Raw genomic sequence first — 20,425 nt, forward strand, 5'->3', positions numbered from 1 at the left:
TACACAGAATGCATAATTAATTTAGGATACTGCTACCAGCTATTATTGAGGCCATGAGCTAAGCAAGATTCAAAAGGGTTAGACACTGCTAAACAGCATCATCCACGGTTCTATTTTCAATGGCAAAGCTTTAGAGGGAATGTAAATCCTCCTGCATAAACCACCCACTACCTGTCTCATGTTAGGAGGAAACTTTGCCTCAGTTGGCACATTATTCCATGATTGGCCATTTTTCTTAGAGCACTTTCAGGTGGGCTGTGGGAGGAGGTAGACCTTTGCTTTGAGCTGCTATAGAACTACCTCCTACATTCTATTTTGCCTCACCCTACTCGCTCTCAAGGGGAAGATGAATATGGCTTGGTCCAAGGGCAACAAACCACTGAGGCCTGTTGTGGCTAGCTTTCAAAAAAAAAAAAAAAAAAAAAAAGATGGGTGAAGAGTAAGAATGAAGCCTTCCTTAAAGGAAAAAAAACCCTAGCTACATGAATCCACCCTATGCTTCCATCTGGCACTGATGCCTGGACTTGGGGGGGGGGGGGTCTGACTAAGTTATTTCTGAAAACTAGGAGAAACAGGCCATGACCACTGTGCATCTACCTTTCACTGCTGTTCAGGCCAGTCTAGAAATTGTCAAATTAAATTCTGCAGCTGGTGGCATGGCCAGGATAAAGAGGTGTGTGCTTAATAGAAATGACTATGCTGGGGCTCAGATTTACTTGTGGCAGGGGTGTACTACACAGCTGTGGGCCTGCTCCTAAACAGCCTGTCCTCATCTATGGGTTAGTCATCCATTGTGTGCCTACTGAACAGGGCCTAGAAGAAGAGGAGACTTTGGCCCAGGCATCAATTTGCTCCTTGAGAGTTTGATTGGGTCATATGCATTCCTTGCATATTGCTTAATGTGAAATGGTCAGATAAGCCCAGTGGAACTGTCAGCAATATGCCCTCACTCAGTGTAGAAGCCTAGCTCCTGTTGTTGGAGCTTCCCAATCAAGAGCCAGGGAGCAGGTGTTGGCATGGGCTAGCCTTGATGTTAAGCACTCTTGACTAGCTCTGGTTCAGTCTGCAACTTCCTGACATTTTATTTTTGAACTACAGCAGTCACTAGGAAAGACTAGTGATAGTATTAAAAAACCACTAGTCAGGGGCTTTGTATGCCTCCTTTAAAAAAAATCCAAATCATGAGTCCCCTCTGCTGGCTTCACCCCAGCAGTTAATAACTAAACCTTGGTCTGAAAGCTGGCCTGACATCAAAGTTTCCCCTAGGGCTGGTGTGTGTGGTTTCAATTTGCGTACAAGTCACCTTGGAAGGCCCAGTGTAGAACCAGCACTTAGTGTTAAAAGGTGCAGTTCTGTGTTGAAAACACCTTGCTTTGTTAACAAACATGCTGAGACCCCCTCTTGGTGTTACTGTTCCTTATGCAGAGGGCTCAGCAAACAGACCATTTTCCAATAAGAAAAAGGGGGGAAAAAAGCATTAGTACAGAGACTTCTTTTCCAGCTGTGTGGCTGCTGGATCTTGCCCACACACTCATTGATTGGGTGGGGAGGGGGGGGTGAGGGAAGAGGTTATGAAGGAATTTTCCCCTAGGACAGAGTATTAGAACTTCTTTGGCAGGGTGGGGCATAGGTCACATGCTGGTTTGAGCTAGTGTAAATGGTGGATTCCCTCTAATGTGACATCTTTAAATCAGGAGTTGAGGACTTCAGTAACTCAATCAGCTGTTAGCAGGGTCTAATACAGGAGGAGGTGGGTGATGTTCTGTAGCCTGTGATGAGCAGGTGGTCACACTAGGTGAACTAACCACTTGGCTACTCATGGGTTGCTGGAAGCTAGAACCAGCCATATGCCCATGGACTTGAAGAAATGGCTTTAATCACACCCAGTGCTTTCACACAGCAGGAACAGGAGCCACTTTACCATTGCAACCCCACACTCTAAAGTAAGAGACAACAGTAGTGTGTAAGACTGAAAATATTAGCGGTCATTACATGTAGAGAGACTGATGAAAAGTCCTTGATAAGATGTGATTGAGGATGCCCTTTTAAGATTTTGTCAGTAGCACCAGAGGGCATTTGTGTTTTTAGATACGTGCACAAACATGCCTGCCTGTCTTCTCTATACTTTTAAGGAGTTCCAGCATTAATGCTTGTTACCTACTTCCCTATTCTACACAACTAGCCCTCCCCCAGCCTTGGGGGTTGTAACAGTTGATTACAGAGCTGCAGGATTTCCAAGGACTATGTACATTAACTGCCTCATCACCTTCATTTATTATTATTGGGGACGGGGGTTGTTTGAAAGACTTACCTTCCCACTTGGTCAGTTCAAGCCTAGGCTGTTTCTATTAACCCATTATCTGTTTTTCAAGCATTAGAACAAGACTGCAGTGTTCTCTCAGACATGTTTTAAAAGACTGCTAACAGCAATTTGTTTGAACTTTAAGTGCTAGTTTGTGCAAGTAGCTGGGGTTTTAGCTTTCTTCACCACCACAGGCCACACACACTATAGTACTGAAATAACTCTGCTGATGACACCTAAGTCACAACTGTCCCTTTCACTGCCTTACAGAAATATTTTCAATTTGGTAATAGCAAGCAGCTTGAACTATTCTAGTTATGCTGATACCTTGATGTAATCTCACTGCTTTGGAGATGGTAGCTGTATCAAAGCTAGTGGAAGAAGTTAGCTACAACAATGCTGGGGTCCCAAAAACACAACCTCTCCCCTCATATTTTGTATTAGTAATAAAGGCTTTCCTTTTAACTTTGTTTTTAAAGTATTTACTTTAGTCAAACTCCAGGACTAACACTGTGCATAGGTTAGACTGGGATCAATATGGGCTTTAGCTTGGATGATAAATTAAGCTCCTCTTGTTTCTCTTCTGAGCCTACCCCCAATTGCCAGGAGATGGTCTCTTCCCCCACAAAAAGATACAGGCATGGTAGTTTTCCCTCATGAACTGTATCAGGTCTTAAGTGTTTGAGTTACTTTACTTGGAGACGAGCATCTTCCTGCCAATCAATCACCTTTAAAAATTTAAGTGAGAAGCTGAGTTTATTTGGATGTATAAAGGAAGCCTTGATGGGGGTCCCCCCCTCCCCCGAGGGTGGGGAGAGGGGTATTTACTCATTTTTACTTTAGGGAAAGATGGTCCTTTGTGCTTTTTTTCTTTTGGGCTCAAAGAGAGAATTTGGAAAGGGATGGTCAGCCCACAGTTGGGGTGGACAGAGATGCTTATGCATCCCACTAGTGGGGTGGGGGTTGTGTCCCTTTTGGTGCCTGAGCCATGGAGACTTTCACCAACAGCCTGGCTCTTGAGCTCAAGCTGTGGAGACCTAGGTTTTGAGCTCAGGAAATCACAGTGACAAGTTCTTCTCATTGTTTCAGGGGTCTGGAGTTTGTTTCTTTAGAACTTTGGCAAAAGAAACCTTCACTTCCCCAGCTTTAAATTCTTCTGATGCAGTGTCACTAGTTCTCCAGGAATCCTTCAGGTCTAGCACCGTACACCCTATCGGTGAAATCCTGACCCACTGACGTTACTGGGAGTTGTGTCATTGACCTCAAAGGAGACAGGATTTCACCTAGTATTTCTACAGTGGGCAGCAAGCAGAAGAGTAGACAGAAACATGACTAAATTAAGGCAAACCCAAGGCCCTAGGCACACTCACAATGCTCCCCCCCAGCTCTGCCCCCAGATGGACTATCTAGTAATACCCTCCCCCCCACCCCACCATTTAGTACTTACCCTATAACTAGAATGCATCTGCTTAGATAAGTGAGCAGGGCTCCCTGCCCCCTTCTCATGCCAGTGTCCTCTGCTGAGGAGGTGTTGCCAAGGGTGCCCCTATTCAGCGGGTCTCTGAATTAACACCCCTATTGGCATACATAGGGCAATTCATACCTGTTTCAGGCTCTCCTTCCTCCCCCAGTCACAAGGGCTAGAAGCTTTTTAGGTTAAGCAGAAACTGGTGTAAACACATGACTCCAGGTGCTGGGGAGCTAGGTCCAAGTGCCTTAATCCAGCACTGGTCTCAAGCTCTTTATACTGCTGAGTCAGGGTAAGCAGTTTTTACCTGATAATTTAAAGATAGGCTAAACAAACAAAAAAGTAGTCACAATATGCAAAGCTTTATTGAAGTGGAATGACAGTGCTAATAGTGTTCATTAACATGTGGGGCACAAGAAAAATAGAGAAATATGTAGTGCTTTAGTATTTGGTAAAAAGCTCGATCTAAGCAATATTGTTACACACTAGTGGCAGTTTCACAGTAACTAGTAACACTTAAGCTGTGCCTTGTTGCAGAGAAGGCATCTTGGTGAATCATGATCAGTCTTGGATGTTACTCCTTCACTGAGCATGAACAAGGGCACCTGCTCCCTGGCCATATCCAAATCCTTTGGGGCCGAAGTTCTTTGCATAACAGCCTGAAAGGAAGAAAAAAAAAAAAAAAAAAGCCAATGTTTTCAGAAAGACCTGTTAGGATGTCTGCAAGTTACTGGACTCCATTGCTCAGGACTGCTCAGCAGTCTGCTTGCTCCAAAGCAACATTCATGGAAGGATGCTGGAGAATAGAGCATTTAAAGCCATTTAACTATGCCTCAAACAGAACATCACTAAGTAATATTGCACAGTTGCAGAACAATTTTGAGCAATACTGCAGTGCTAAGTGTCCCAACCCTGTCAAAATGAAGGAATCCTTATCAGATGTCAGCACAGGATTCCCACCCCAGAGTGACTCCAGATCTGAACTGAACATCTCTGGTCTTTAGAGAGCATGTTACTCTGAACTGTAAGCAGTTAGGGTTCATGCATGTTTCTTCATCTTACCTTTACAATAAATTTCACCTTCTTTCTCGGTCAGGGTTGTGGATTCTAGACTCTTCCCACACTTAGCACATCGGAAACAGTTTTTGTGCCAAGGCTAAAAGAAGCAAGGAGTACAAGTCATTGTATTTACTAGACACATTAGGTACAAGAGACTCCTGAAAGTAACATTTAAATAGCGATAGGTACAGACTCCTGTAGCCTAAAGCAGACAGGGATCCTACTCAAGGAGTTTTGGGTTTCCTCATTTCATTATTTAAGTATGATTGGTGATCAAGACCAGCTCTTTTAACAGATTGTTTCAGATGCAAGTTAGCAAAGAAATTATGCTTTAGGTAAAACACTAAATACATCTAGGTTTTGCCAGAATTTAACATGACTGCAGCCCCAGCCACATGCATTTGTCTTTAAAACCCTCCCTCACCTCTATCTTGGTTTAAGTGACACTGAACTGGTTTGATTAAATGGCGTTTTCCATGCTGAGAAGCTGCTATACTAAGGGACTTTTGCATCACAATAATTGGCCTACCTGACTTTCTGGCTAAACATGCTCAAAAACAGTTGTTTTCAGCTGCCCTTGTTTTGATTGTGTCTCCCCCTGTCTCCCACACCCTATTTAGCAAAGAACTTGATCAAAATCCTACTTTACCTTTCCAGCTCCTATTACTTTCTCAGCAGCATAAACAGAATCACCACATCTAGAGCATTTCTCTGCACCTCCAAATTTCTGAGCAAACTTTGAAGTATTTGGACTTGTTGTAGGTCGGTGAGGAGATGGTGTGCTAGAAGGAACAGGTATATAGTAGGTCAGTCTTGTGCTCCTATTTACCCTCTAAAACAGTGGTCCCCAAACTTTTCATGTCACACACACACCCCTTGCCCCTTTCTGCACCCCTTCTCCCTTGAGCCACAGTCAGGAACCATGGCTGGGAGTGTGGCTGCAGCTCCTGGGGAGGGGAGGGCTGGATGGGTAAGGAGGCCAAGGCTGTGGCCAGAGCTGTGGTTGGGGCTAAGAGCCAAGGGCCAAGGTCAAGCTGAGGGCAGACCAGGGCTGGGTGGCCCTCCCTCCCAGCCATGTCCCCTGAACGTTCCTCCATGTCCCCTTACAAGGGCACACTGCTCTAGGAGGAGGAGAGCAGGGAGATATCTGAATATGTGCTACAAATTACACAAATTATTTGTATTTAGTTAACCTAGGTTTTGCCAGACTCCATAATGACTGCAGCCCCAGACACATGCATTTGTCTTTAAAACCCTCCCTCACCTCTATCTTGGTTTAAGTGACACTGAACTGGTTTGATTAAATGGCGTTTTCCATGCTGAGAAGCTGCTATTTTAAGGGAATTTTGCATCATAATTGGCGTACCTGGCCCTTGTATTTAGTTAATGACTGCATGGTGTTAAGTTTCCTCCATGTCATAATACTTCCCAGTTATCCAGAAGGCGTAAACACTGCAAAGTAGTATCTAATACTGACTTGATGAGCCATTGCCCAAGTCAGTATGCCAGTTTCTAAATTAAATTTGGAGATACTGACTGAACAACCTCATGAGAATTTACATCTCAACTGTAAAAATCTAGAAGCTGGAATTTTAGAAAGACTGAGCTACTAACAGTTGAACTTTAATGGAACTAGATGTCCAAGTTAAGCCTTTCGTGAAGTCATCAGAAGTGTGTACTAGTTATGGCATTTGCTGTTTAGATAGCAAGCTCCAACTCTGAGCAGGTTTTGATACATCTTTAAGTACTTTTACCTAGCCTGCTGTAAGAACCAATTCTATCACACTTTTGCTACTAGCTAGCCCACTAGTTGCTATATCCGAGACTGAAATTCACTTTAAAATTTAGACAGAGCAGGATTAAGTTTCTGTATAGAGATTTAATGTCTATACAACGTCAAATCCTCCTTTATTTTAATTCATAACTAGAACACAACCTTGTCAAAGCTTAGTGTATGAGCCTATCGGCCAGTAAGTAGGATTTGACTACTAAACAAGCCATGTTGGTAATCTTTACACTTGCATAAAGCCAGTAACCAGCACAATATAATTTTTAATCATCCAGAGAGATTAAAAGCTTGATCCTGAAGTCCTTGCCTACAGGTAACTCCCACTGATATCAGTGGAAGTTGTGTGCATCAGGACTGCAGGGACAGGCATCATGGGTTCAGTGCACCTCTGACCTGCACAGTGTCTCTCTACTTCAATATTCTGCTCTGGGATATGCTGGCATTTTGATGAGTGTTTAGATCACAGCCACATTATACATCTGTAACAGCATTTGGCCTTTAACTCCTGCATGAAGAGCCTTTGGTACAACATGAAGATCACATGCCAACTGTATATCTTGTCATTAGATATAGTGAAGAGTTGAACTTACTTGTCATGCTTGATGCCCAGTCTCTCGCCTCTGTCCATGTTGAGCGTGCCTGCTCCTTGGCCATAGCCATAGCCTTTAGGACCATACTTTTTTCCATAGCAGGACTTGCAGTAAACCTCATCGTCATGAATTGCTACAGTTGTGCTGTCTAAGTTTTTCCGACAAACCACTGGAAAAAAGTTTTAAATTGTCAGAAGGGGCCATTTTCAACCATAGCACATGAAGTAAACCAAAACGTGTCAAATGCCAGATGTCACAGGTTCTCCATCCACAGTTCTTCCTAATGAACTGTGGAACTGCTGAAAATTAGAAGAGGCAGCTTCTCTTTTGAATTGGTGAATTATGTTTAGTTCATAAAAAGGCTCTATTCCCTCCCACCCTTGTAATGCTTACATTTAAAGAATGGAAATTTGCTGTAGTTTGATTAATGAGGTTACACAGAAAACCAGATACTAAAGTCAGCAATTTCCTCTCTTGCTTCAAGTTACATGGAAACAAGCATCTGTATCAGTGCAGAAGCATTTACCTGGCTGACCGTTCACAGCCCTCTGTTCACATAGACAAACTGCTTCCCCACAGCTTTTGTAATGCTATTATAGATCCCGGGGTTCTGTTTACTTTTTATGGATACCAGACTAGAACTGTAAACCCAGGAACCAGATTGCTTTCAGTAGCCTACAATGTAATTATTGGGTATCTTTCTATTGCAAGTGGCTGATCCTCCTTTTCCAAGAATGCAGAGCCTCAGGAAGAATGAAAGCAGGTGTGAACAAGAACATTTTAGCAGGCAAGAAAGAATTGGATGTATTATGGAGATTGATCGGAGGACAGAGTGAAGAGACTTGCCCAAGGTCGCATCAGTAAGGACTACAGCTATTTCTGCTTCCTTCTTCTAAACACTGCTCTTGTAACTACATTTAGTGCCCTTTCTTCAGTCATAGCATTTTGATGTCTGTACAGGATACAGGTTGGACTGAAAGCCCAACTACAACCCAGTTCTCTAAGATTTAGCTTAAAAAAAAGCAGTAAGCTTCAAAATACACAGAAACCTTTGTTTATTGCACTGATTCAGTAGACCAGCAGTTCTCAAACTGTGGGTCAGGACCCAAGGCGAGTCACGACACTGTTTTAATGGGGTTGCCCGGGCTGGTGTTAGATTTGCTGAGACCCATGGCCAAAGCCCGAGCCCCACCGCCCGAGGCCTTCAGCCCTGGGCAACCAGGCTCAGGTTACAGGCTGGTGGGACTCAGGCTTCAGTCCGCCCTCCTGGGGTCATGTAGTAATTTTTGTTGTCAGAAGGGGGTAAAATGAAGTTTGAGAACCCCTGCAGTAGACAGTTGATACATGGCATTTTATAATTAAGAGCAATTAATCAGTTTTAAAATACACTAAGTCTCTAGGTTTTAAGCTCAGCAAAACATAAACATGACCTTGGTTTAGTATGTTTCACCGAGTGAAGCCAACCAACTGTCTGGCTGCATGTTCCAAGTTTCTAATAGGAGAAACTTCTATAAAATCTGAACTTAAGCCAACTGAGCCACAGCCAAATAATTTGTTATAATTGCTGTAGAGTACCAGGAAAAGGAACAAACACCTACATCCCGTCATCACACAGACGGGATGTTGCATCTATTCGTGGCAAGCTAGTTTTGAAAGTCTTCCCATTTGTAACTGTAGCTTCCTATAAACCAAGGCTGAACCCTAGTTCTGGTCCCCAGAGAGCTGAGGCCAGAAAGCTGGGCAAAGTGACACAGCATACTTGCAATAAGTTGAAGTACTTTGATTTTGTTAGACAGGCAGTTGGCGAATTTATAAGATTACCTTTTTCCAACTAATCAACAATCTTTACAGCAGAAAAAGCTAAATTTGATGCCTGAATGAGTTGGTTAGACTGAAAAATAGTGACTTGGACTCTACTCATCTGAAATAACCCACAGCCTCCTATGCCAAGGAGGGCTAGGATTTTGGCTCTGCTACATGTATTAGTTAGAAATTCAGCCAAACTACTGATGCTTTAATATCTTACACTATCTACATGGACCTGGGTGAAAGAGGGAAGGGGGTAGGTTCGTTTAATTATTCCTTCAACCCTCCATCTATTTTCCAACAGATTCAGAGGCAGAAGCTTGGCTCTACAAAACTGTATCTAAACAAATCCAGCCTTCTTGCTGTGCCGTTACCTATCGGACAGAATTCAAATATAGGTTTCTCACTCCAAAATGTGTTCCTTGCCTTTTACAGACATAAGGTTGTGAAGGAGAGATCTAGGCTCAGTTTAACAAGTCTCTTTATGACCTCTCCCACACCAGAGGAGAGGGACACTCTCTCAGGGGTTCTGGATGAGCTCTCCCTCTGACACAGAGATCCTTATGAGGCGTAAGGGAAAGGGTGGCAAGTTAAAGTGACAGCATTCATAGCATTCCTGAGGGCGCCCCAATTTTGGGGCACTCTGGCAACTTGCACTGCCATTCAGTTTCCCAAGTGCCAAGTCAGAGCCTTTATTATGTAACCCCTAGGGATAAGTTTGTAGAAGAGCATCTTGCTCGGACACTGTTCAGTCTGACATGCAATAGAGCCACTGAAGAGAGTTGGCAGACAAAAAAAAAGCAGTGTGTGAGGAATACTTACTGCAGAGAAAGCAGCATCTGTGGAAACTCCTCCCATCACACTGAACCTCTTCAGCATGGTAGACTGTTCGTCCACAGGCACCGCACTTGTTACCTCCTCCCCAGTTCGGCATCCCGACTCTGTGGAAGATACACCAGCAGTTAGAGACAGAGCAGCAAGACTAAGATTGAGAACAATTCAGTGAACAGAGTCAATACAAAAGAGTCTGAGCTATGAACTGTAGTCATTTAACACAATGCTGCTGGTCTGCCAGATTTTTGGCTGTTTTGAGCCTAGTTTTATAAGAAAGTGTCTATAGTAGTCAGATTGTGAGTATTAAACACATTCTACATCCCAGATAGTACTCATAGGGTCAAATAGCCTTTATGGGCTTATCTGTAATGCTGCAGGAGCCTCCAAATAAGCTTAGGGAACAAATCTTTAAACACTTAAATTCCCACTGTTGTATGCAATATTGCTTGGTGCATTCAACAGAATGACCTGGAAACAGAAGATACTGCCTCCCCAAAACCACGTTTTACATTCCCCGTTCAGGATTTTGAAAGTTACATGAATTGGATATGCACAAAGTTGCATGCATAATGGCTTTACTGTACCTTGAATGAACACCCTCCCAGATGGATGTAATTTTAGTTTCTATGCTTCATTAATCCTGTTTCTCTTCTGAAAGAAGCCAACCAATTGTGCCAACAAAGAGATTTTGTTTTTCTGCAGAGTCAAAATGGCATAAACCATAATGTTTGCCTCACTGGAGAGCAATTTGCTATGCTAAGAGTTGTTTTTTCTGAACTAGTGTGTGAAATTTAGTGGTTAATGGAGATTATTTCTGAGGCATCCTCATGCTAGTGACAAAAACCCCACCTTCAGGCAGGTATGTTCTGTGAGCCCAAATATTCAAAGTAGAATTTTGTGAAAGAAAATGGCTGACAACCACAAGCATGTAGTATTATTTCTTGTCACGTACTAAGCTGTAGTAAATTTTAGGAACATCATTATTGCACTTACTGGTTTGATACTTAAATATTTGCTCGTGGAGAGACTCCACCCCCTACAGCCATAAAAGGAAAGCTGGTGCTGCTACGATGGCACTTCTACAAATGCCAAAAGCTAACTGCTGAAAAAAATTTCCAATTTAAGCAGAAGAGCACTACAGTTAAGGTAGATACTGGGAGGCCCTTGGGACAAGTGGATTTTGTTTCTCAAATGAAACTGTTCATTACTTGTAATAAAGACATTGTTAGTTCTCTCACTGCAACAGCACTCCTCTATAAAGCAGATTTAGAGTCAGGATTTTAATGAGAAAATAATCAGAGTTCAGCTGCTTGTTTCCTCATGCCCACTCCCCTTACTTTTTTCTATTTGTTGGCTCTTGTTCCTTCCCCACCCCTTTCAGACCTGTCTTTGCTGTTCCTAGTTGCTACTGCCCTTTGGGGAAAACAAGTAGTCAGTATGACTCTTGACCATGGGCAGAGGGTATAATAGGCCAGGGGAGGCTGCAGCTGGCCCTCCCTAGGCTCCAGAGAGATTAGTGATGAACCCAGAATGCTGAGTGGCAAATACCACCTCCTCAGCCACCCCAGAACCTGCATGGGACATATGAAAAGCTTCTTCCGATGCAAGTGAGACCCTTGATTGGGGTCTGGGGAAGGGATGCGCGGTGCACCTGCAGCTGGCCTGGGGCTCCTCTGGTCAAGGGGAGAGCACTTGGGCCTCCAGCCAGCCCAGGGCACCTCCACCCAAGGGTGGGGGGGTTGCATCCTCCAGGTGGGAGGGTTTGTGGCTCTGGCTGCAGGGGCTAGCCTCCCCAAAGGGGGACTCCACCCACCACTCATGCTCTTGATAGTTTCACTGCTGTCTGCAGGGTTTCAAATTGGAGTTGTGAGACTGACTCGTATCATTTTAATTGCATTTTGCAGCTTGGCAAACCAATAAGCAGCAGAGGAACTGCTGCTGCTGCCGCCCACCTATAGACTCAAAGAAAAAAAACACTCCTCTGGTTTATGTTCAGTTTACATTTGAAAAGTTTCTGAAAAGACCTTAGCTAAAATTTTAAAAGAAAGTTAATTTCTGTAGAAAGAGAACCATGCATACACCATGACCAACTCCTACCTCAGCAGATCTGTAGGGTTTCTTCCCAAGCACCACAGTTGGCACTATGGTGTCTAAAGAGAAGCTAGGCTAAGCACCATTCATTTAGGCTTTTATATTCTTCCTTTCCCCAGGCAAGTGTTTTACAAGCCAGACAGGGTTGCCAACTTTCTAATTGCACAAAACCAAATAGCCCTGCCCCTGCTCCCTCCATCTCCTGCTCCCCCCCCCCCCCACCTCACTTTCACCAGGCTGGGGCAGGGGTTGGGGTGTGGGAGGGAGGTGAGGACTCTGGCTGGGAGTGCAGGCTCTGGGGTGGGGCCAGGGAGGAGGGGTTTGGGGGGTCAAGTAAGGGGCTCTGGGCTGGGGCAGAGGAGAGGGTTTGGGGTGCATGGTCCCAGTAGCACTTATGGCAGCTCCCAGGAAGCTGCCACCTTGTCCCTGCAGCCCCTACATACATGGATGGCCAGAGAGGCTCCATGCGCTGCCCTTGCATCTGCAGGTGCTGCCCCAGCAGCTCCATTAGCCAATGGGAGCTGTGGAGCCAGCCCACAGGGCAGGGGCAGTTCTTGGAGCCTCCCATGTGTGTAGGTGCTGCAGGGACCTGGCAGCCACTCCCGGGAGCCGCATGGAGCTAGGGAGCCCTGCCTTAGTCCTAAGCCCCTACTGCACCGCCAACTGGACTTTTAACGGCCCGGTTGGCAGTGCCGACTGGAGCCGCCAGGATTCCTTTTCGACCGGCTGTTCTGGTCGAAAAACTAGACATGTGGCAACCCTAAAGTCAGAGCAACACTCCTCCTACTTACAAGATCTTCCCCTTTGCCATCTTTTTGCTTCCAATACCATCCTTAACCTTCAGACTTGAGCTGCTCAGCTCATTATTTTCCCCATTGTGCAGCCCTAATTCAAAATTAGGAGCTCTGTTCAAGTAGCTCCACCTGCCTTAGAGTTAAATTGAGCTTCAGATACCTGTGGAGGTGTGGCATTGTGTGTCCTACAAAGGAATGCTTCCAAGTCACTATCTTTGGGAAACCGTACTGTATTAAGCATATGAATGGCTTGTGCATCTTTGTAGGCCAAGGATTGTATCCACTCCATGGGGCTTGGATTACCACAGCTCCTTGAGGAACTGAAAACAATGGGGGGGGGGGAAGGAAGAGAGGAGAGGATTAAGGCAAAGCACTGAGGTCATAAACACCTCCAGGGAAGTACCACCTGCTTGGGAGGTTCTCAAACCAGATTCTCCAGAGACCAACAGACCAAGGATTTTGGAATAAGTGGACTGACCTTAAACTGATTTGGGGCCTTCATTCTGGTTCCTGATCTAGAGACCGATCAGAACTTTAGCCACAGAGGAAACCCAGCGGTGGGATTTGAAGGGCTGACACCTACCAGAACCCCAGGCTGGCATTGGGGTGGCCTTTGGTGTTCTTTTATTGTTATTCTATGCTGTCTTCAATGTTTTTCCCTTAAGAGTAAACGTGCTTGCTTAGAAGGAGCTGTGTGGTAACTTATCACAACTAGCAATACTGTTCACAGCCCTTGCAGAGAAAGTCAAGTGTAGGCACTGGCCTTTAGGCAGACTGGCTTGCTGGGGATATCACAGTGTAGATCAGGGAGCTATAAAGCCTGAAAAAAAATCCAGTCAGAAACAAGTGAGATGCAGGTCTCTGCCCAGGAGAGGGAAGGGCTGGGAGCTGGAAACCTTTAAGTGGGTGCCCTTGGGGGAAATCACAGAGGGGAAAATACAGGTGCCCTTGTACTGAAACTGTGACAGCATGCCCTATAAAAGGAGTGTTGCTAAGTAACTGCTAAGAGACCTTTGCTCAATGGGATGGGGGGGGGGGGGGGGAAAGACAGCCACTAGTGGAATGTGGGAAAACAAGATTAACTGATTAACTCAAATGGGGACATCTTAAGTGAATTCTTAAGCAGAGGTTTACGGAACTGTTCTGTTTAATACAGAAGTGGCTTAGTAGCTGTTCCATTTATGGTGGGGACATTAATTTAATTACTGAAATATTTCTTTGTGCAAACTTTCCAAGAGCTTAGCACTGTTGCTTCTCAATGGGTTGGCAATAATGAATACTCTGAGCAGGCTAGTAAGATTTGTTTTATGACACCACTATTTGTCATTCTTGGCCTCACTGTAGAGTCTAAAAATTAAGATTCCATTTCTTTTATTCAAGTGTTTGGCTGTGCTACCACACAGCAGCTGACATCAATCATGGCAAACAGGGTCCTCTGAAAGAGGGATACAGGCTGCATTCCTCTTCCAAACCCTTGTACATTAACTGCAGAATGGAGAAGAGATTCCTTCCCACTTTGTATGTGCCTCAGAGAACATGCCAAGTTGAAATTTTACTAAATAAGCTTCTTTCTTGGGCCTTACAGGGCTTTGGCACTGTTACAAGGCACTGACCTGCCTTTTGGTTTTGATTTTCACATTTGAACACACACTTTAATTTCATCTTCTTTCTTACAAGAATATTTAAGAAGAAGGGCAGCCCCAGTGATGGGGTATAGGGACTGAGACCCAGGTTCACAGCCTTTCTGGGAGAGTCAATTAATCTACCCTGGGTCTCTGCTCCCCATCTGTAAAATAGGGAAAGCACTGCCATACCCCAGAGAAGCACTGAGAGGATAAAATCCATTATGAATTACAAGATGCAGATACTACTGTGATAAAGGCCATACAAGTACCTAGACAGAATTTAAAGGAAGTCAGAATTTGATGTTCTTAAGGCTTTTGATTGTCAAGCTTCAACAAATGTTAGTGCTTCAAGAAGGTGGGTGTCCCTGACAAAACCACGGCCAACTGTCCTCCCCTTTAACATTCCCATAGGAGCTTCTACAGCAGCAATAGCAGTATTTCTTGAGCTAATCAGCACAAGTCATCCAAGCAGTTGAGATTAGAAGACAGACTTCAGTGAGAAGCAGTCTGTTAATCTGTTCCACATACAGCACCTCAGAGTGGTCAGATAGCTAGAGAAGATCAATTCTTTCCACTTAAAAGCTAGATAGCAGTTGTTCTGTCTACATTATTCTAACATGAGCTATGCTACACATTAGAGCCCCACAGGCAGATTAATAACATTCTGATTTCAGTTCTCAGAAGGGTAGTGAGGATGCTGTAGCTCATGAAAGCTGCTTGCAAAACTTGATAAGCCTTCTGCTAGTTCAGGCAGGCCTTTAATGAATGTAAGAGCCATTGACGTGGTACTAAGTTTTCCAGATGTTTGTACCAATGGTACCCTAGAATTCTGAACCATTTTGTTTTTAATGAGTTCTTGGCAGCCACCCTCTTCTCCAGAGGAGAGTACACCTGGACTTCCAGTATGCGCCTGCCAAGAGGTACTTAATTCTATCCCCTGCACCCCTTCTCAGAGCGGTGCTCTTATTTACTCCACATTGAAAGCCACAACTATACATTAAGAAACACCTTATCTTAAAGACAGGTTTCAGAGTAGCAGCCGTGTTAGTCTGTATCCGCAAAAAGAAGAACAGGAGTACTTGTGGCACCTTAGAGACTAACAAATTTATTAGAGCATAAGCTTTCGTGGACTACAGCCCACTTATGCATCCAAAGAAGTGGGCTGTAGTCCACGAAAGCTTATGCTCTAATAAATTTGTTAGTCTCTAAGGTGCCACAAGTACTCCTGTTCTTATCTTAAAGGGATTTGCTTGCCCTTGCTCAGTGATTGGTCTAGGAACTCACATTTCATACTATGTTAATTAAAGCATTTGTCTGAGGATTGGGCAAGAATTCTGTAGGCGGCTGACCTTAAAGCTTTGATTCTTATTGAAGATTGGACTTGTGTTTTTTGCATTTAAACATGCACAGTGTGTAAAGTCACAAGTAGGACATCTTGCCTAAGGGGCAGTCCAGAAAAGAAGCCAACTTTAACCCTTCAAAAGTTTTAGCCATGAGAGGGCTCAATGTACTAGTGAGGGACACAAGAGCCAAAATTGATCAAGATATTTTACCTAGAATGGTGAATAGGCAATATGCTAAACAGCAGCATGTGGGGAAGTGCTAAGCCACACTCCCATGGAATGCAAAGGGATCAAGGCAGTGAGGATGCCTCAAGAATACCTAGAGGCAGCTACTGTGCCCTGCAATTAGGTGCCCAACCTTGTTTGCTACCAAAAGAAGAGATGTGTACACACAATAGGAGGTGCATGGGTAGAGCTATGCCTTCCAGGCAGCTCCCCATCCAGACGCCTTCTACATTAGCTAGACATTAAAAGTGATACCTGGGTTTGAGTTTCCACTGGATGCAATCAAAAGACTAGAGTTTTGTAAGAGCCAGCCAGGAGCAGAAAAGCTATAAAATTAAAGCAACAGGAACCTAAAGAGTGGGGCTACTCCCATGCACATAATATTTTACATAGAACTGCATGAAATGTTCCCATAGCTGAACAGTTCATGACCAAGTTGTTTGCAGTTAGCTTGTGAAAACAACTGTTTCTGGGTTTTGGGAGTCCGGCCGATGGGAAAATGCAACATTTCTATACTTAATTTCTCCTGCTCTGCCCCCCCAAACTGACACTTTCCCTTTTCCACTTCAATATTTGTCCCACTTCAACTAGTTGGGTCTAACAAGTATGCAGATACTAGCATTATCACTACAACACTTCCATACAAGAGCATGCACTAGTACAATCTCCCCATGGCACACAAGAGCCCAGTGAGCCACCTTCGATACTAAACAACCAACCCAAAAAAAAAAAAAAAAAAATCCACACACACATACCACTGATTGGAGAGGTCATGGGGCAGTGAGCTGTTTGGAATCCTGTTCGGAAAAGCACGGCAAAACTAGGATGCTCTGAGCCAATGGAGATTGCCCCATGCCCTCAACACAAGAGGACTGTTGCTTTGCATTCCACTGGATGAGAGGACTGTCTCCTGCAGAAGCCCTGTAAGTTTGTTTACTGAGCACAAGGAGCTGGTTCAACCATTCATTCAGTCATGGAACCTGACAAAAATAGCCAGAGTCCTCACCCCAACTATCCAATCTGCACAAAGCTGCCTCAAAAAACCTCACCTTAGAGTCTGGAAAATGTTGTACTACTTTTAGATAGTTTTCCCCCCAGATGCAGTTTTTTTAAAAAATACAAAAACAAACTATCATGCTGTCATAAAATGGCAACCTAGAAAAAGGGAAATGTGGAGTGTTTACTATTTAGTGTTTAGAAGTACTTAGTATTTATAATTTCTACTGACAGGCTGTTGTAGCATGAGATTCATCCCCCTCCAAAAAAACCCTAACAAACAAACATGCAAGTTTCTTAGACAGGAACAGTCTTGTGCAGCATTGTCAGCACTCAATAGTTAGATAACTGCTGTGTACTTTAACTTCTGGAAGTAAACCCTGCTTCAGAAAAGAGAGCCCTTACTTATGAAGTTTGTGAAGAGAGCTATTTGGGGGAAGGGAAGGGGAGAGAATCTTTCAAGCTACTAATCTTACATCAAGCCAATTTTAGATGTACATCAGACTAGCTTTTCTAGTAGCTTTAACAAGAGACCACACCAAGCCTTTCTAGTCATGTACTACACAACATGTGTTACTATGTAACCATTGTGACAGAAATACCTGTTTAAAATAGAATTGTTTTGGCCAGGAACATAAGTAATCAGCTTGGCAAGCTAATATGCCTATGTGCACACATATCCACTACAGTGGAACCTCAGAATTATGAACACCAGAGTTACAACTTGACTAGTCAACCACACACCTTATTTGGAACCGGAAGTACACAAGTACACAAGCAGCAACAAAAACAAACAAAAACCCCACAACATGCAAATACAGTACTGTACTGTATTGAACATAAAATAATAAAAATACCAAAGGGAAAGTAAAAAAATTAGACAAGGTGAAGAAACTCTTCTGTGCTTGTTTCATTTAAATTAAGATGGTTAAAAGTAGCGGTTTTCTTCTGCATAAAGAAGTTTCCAAGCTGTATTAAGTCAATGTTCAGTGGTAAACTTTTGAAAGAACAACCATAATGTTAGGAACATTTTAAAGTTACCAACAACCTCCATTCCTGAAGTGTTCATAACTCTGATCATAACTGTATACACTTCTTTTCCACAGGTATCAGATAAGTGAATTTATATTGCTTCATGAACTGATGTTTTGAATTTATGTATGTTAGTCCACGCACACCTTCCTGCCTTCAGTCAACTCAAACTTTGAAATGCAAACCCTCCAGACCCCCTATTCGATTTTGCAGCAACTCTTCCCTCTCCACCCTCCCAAATGAGGATGGAGATTCATAGATAGAAGATATTGTTGATCTCACTACCTCACAACAAGTTGGGCCACTGATTCTACACTACCATTTCCCAACAGAAACTGCTGGTTAGTTAACTTAGCTAATGTAATACCATAGGGCAGGGGTAGGCAACTTATGGCACGTGCGCCAAACACAGCACGCAAGCTGATTTTCAGTGGCACTCACTGCCTGGGTCCTGGCCACCAGTCCAGGGGATCTGCATTTTAATTTAATTTTAAATGAAGCTCCTTAAACATTTTAAAAACCTTATTTACTTTACATACAATAGTTGTTATATTATAGACTTATGGAAAGAGACCTTCTAAAAACATTAAAACGTATTACTGGCACACAAAACCTTAAGTTAGAGTGAATAAATGAAGACTCGGCACATCACTTCTGAAAGGTTGCTGACCCCTGCTATATAGCATAGTTTTAGGAGACTAAGTTATTGCAAGTATCAATCTAGTATATACATTTGGATATACGCACATCAGGCTCAAGGCATTTCTAGTAAACTACTAATTAGTAAAGCACCCACTGGTATCAGCATTATTTAACCATCCAATATCCAGGGATTTAATTTGACCAAGGAGAAAGGCAGGGCCGGATTTCCAATTAGACACTTGCCTAGGGGCACCAGCATCCTAAGGGCACCTCTCTAAAACTGTGTGCTACACAAACACCAACTGTAGGCAGGGTGGGCATTGAAGATGCTGTGACTAGGGCCATGGATGGTGTAACTCCAGCCCTTAGCCCAATGAATCCAATATATTTTAGCAAAAATGCCCAGAATTGTGGGACACTTAAGTTTACTAGGAGACAACAAAACCCACACAGGTGGTATTTTGTTCTCATCAGGTAGCGAAAGCCATTTTGCTACCATTTTAAAATCACTGCCTAGTCACTGGAGGCTTGTCTGCCCCATTGCTGGTTGGGCCAGCTTCAGGCTCCAACACGAATGCACCGCCCCAAGGAGTCATTGCACTCAGGAGGCAAGACATGCCAGGGTACAGTGGATGTCCCAACACGAAGGATGTCATGATAGGAACTGGCAGACAGTGGCTCAGCTTCAGAGGCCCTACACGGGGTCATGAACCCCGAAGCCTTTCCGTGAGCCACCTGTAATGACGCCAGGCCCCGCACGGAAAGCCCAATGGCTGGGGGGTGTTGAAAGGCGGCAGTAGGAACTCCGGTCAGGGCAGCGGCGCGCTGTAGCGGCGGCGTGTTCTGCACTAGCCCGACACCGCGGGCCCCTGCTCACCACCCCGGGAGTCACGTCTCTGACCCACGCCGCAAGCCGGCAGGGGGGAGCGCGAAGCCTGCGCGCGGGCTGTTAAGTAGCCCTGGGGAGCGCGTGTCCAGGGCACCTCGCAGCCAAGCACCGCCCAGCAGCCCCCCGACTCGGACCGGCCAGACCCCCAGTCACAAGGCGGGGCCCCGCTGCAGCACCAGCGCAGCCTGACGCCGCCAACCCCGGGGTAGAGCTCCAGCCCTCTGCCGGGCGGATACTCACCGCAGCGCAGTAGCTCAGGCAACGCGGCCGGTCTCACACTCCTTAGTCGCCGCTGGAGCCTATTTAAAGGGTCCTAGCGCGGCCAGGGCGGAGCTAGAGCGGGGAGCCCCGCCCCGCCTCCCCGGCTACTCCCCAGCCCCCACCCCTCGCCCTCTGGCCGGCCCCACTTCCCAGCCATCGGTGACCTTTAACCAGAGGTCTCAACTTCCACCCCTCCCCCCAGGCCCCGGCCGTGGGTCAGAGGCAGAAGCACTGCGGGAAGGTTGGGGTCGCAGTTTGCAGGAGCTCAGCCCCGCGTGCGGGCGGCTCTGGGAGTGCTCAGCTGGGGAGCTGGATTGCAAAACTCAGCAGCCGCACTGGTGTGTATTAATCTAGGGCTGGGCGTGTAGGTAGTTTGGATAGGGGGTTTTATTCCCAGTCCTCCCCCTCTTCTCTCCCCGCTCCCACCCCATAGCTGTCAGACAGCTGAGCTTCACTGGCTGGTCTGAGACTGAATGTCGCCTAAAACTGCAATCCGGGGTGACCACAATAAACCAGTTTCAGACTGCACGTTTCACTCTGCTTTCTTCCTCCAAAGCAGCCCATGGCAAGCATCTGGAGTAAGTGTTCAGGCTCCGTTAGCACGGATCCTTCGGCACCCACTTCAGAGGATGGTGGTAATCAGATGGTAGACATCTTAAAAAAAAAAAAAAGGCTGTAA

The 20,425-nt window shown here is 44.9% G+C and overlaps 1 protein-coding gene across 2 annotated transcripts; it reads right to left on the reverse strand.

Moving 5' to 3' along the window:
• Positions 1-4,113: 4,113 nt before the first annotated feature.
• Positions 4,114-20,108, reverse strand: CSRP2 (cysteine and glycine rich protein 2). Of its 2 annotated transcripts, XM_065559394.1 has the most exons (7): positions 19,726-20,108; positions 10,433-10,544; positions 9,837-9,955; positions 7,209-7,377; positions 5,479-5,611; positions 4,833-4,926; positions 4,114-4,429 (listed from the first exon to the last, which is right to left on the reverse strand). In XM_065559394.1, the coding sequence occupies exons 3-7, from the start codon at positions 9,946-9,948 to the stop codon at positions 4,353-4,355; spliced, it is 585 nt and encodes a 194-aa protein (XP_065415466.1). In that variant the 5' UTR covers positions 9,949-9,955; positions 10,433-10,544; positions 19,726-20,108; the 3' UTR covers positions 4,114-4,352. The 2 variants fall into 2 exon arrangements, with proteins under 2 accessions (XP_065415466.1, XP_005310868.1); XM_005310811.4 differs by lacking the exon at positions 10,433-10,544 and having other exon boundaries at positions 19,726-19,864.
• Between the last annotated feature and the right edge of the window lie 317 nt (positions 20,109-20,425).

Source organism: Chrysemys picta, chromosome 1, assembly GCF_011386835.1.
Source record: "Chrysemys picta bellii isolate R12L10 chromosome 1, ASM1138683v2, whole genome shotgun sequence".
In the NCBI taxonomy this organism is placed as follows: domain Eukaryota; kingdom Metazoa; phylum Chordata; order Testudines; family Emydidae; genus Chrysemys; species Chrysemys picta.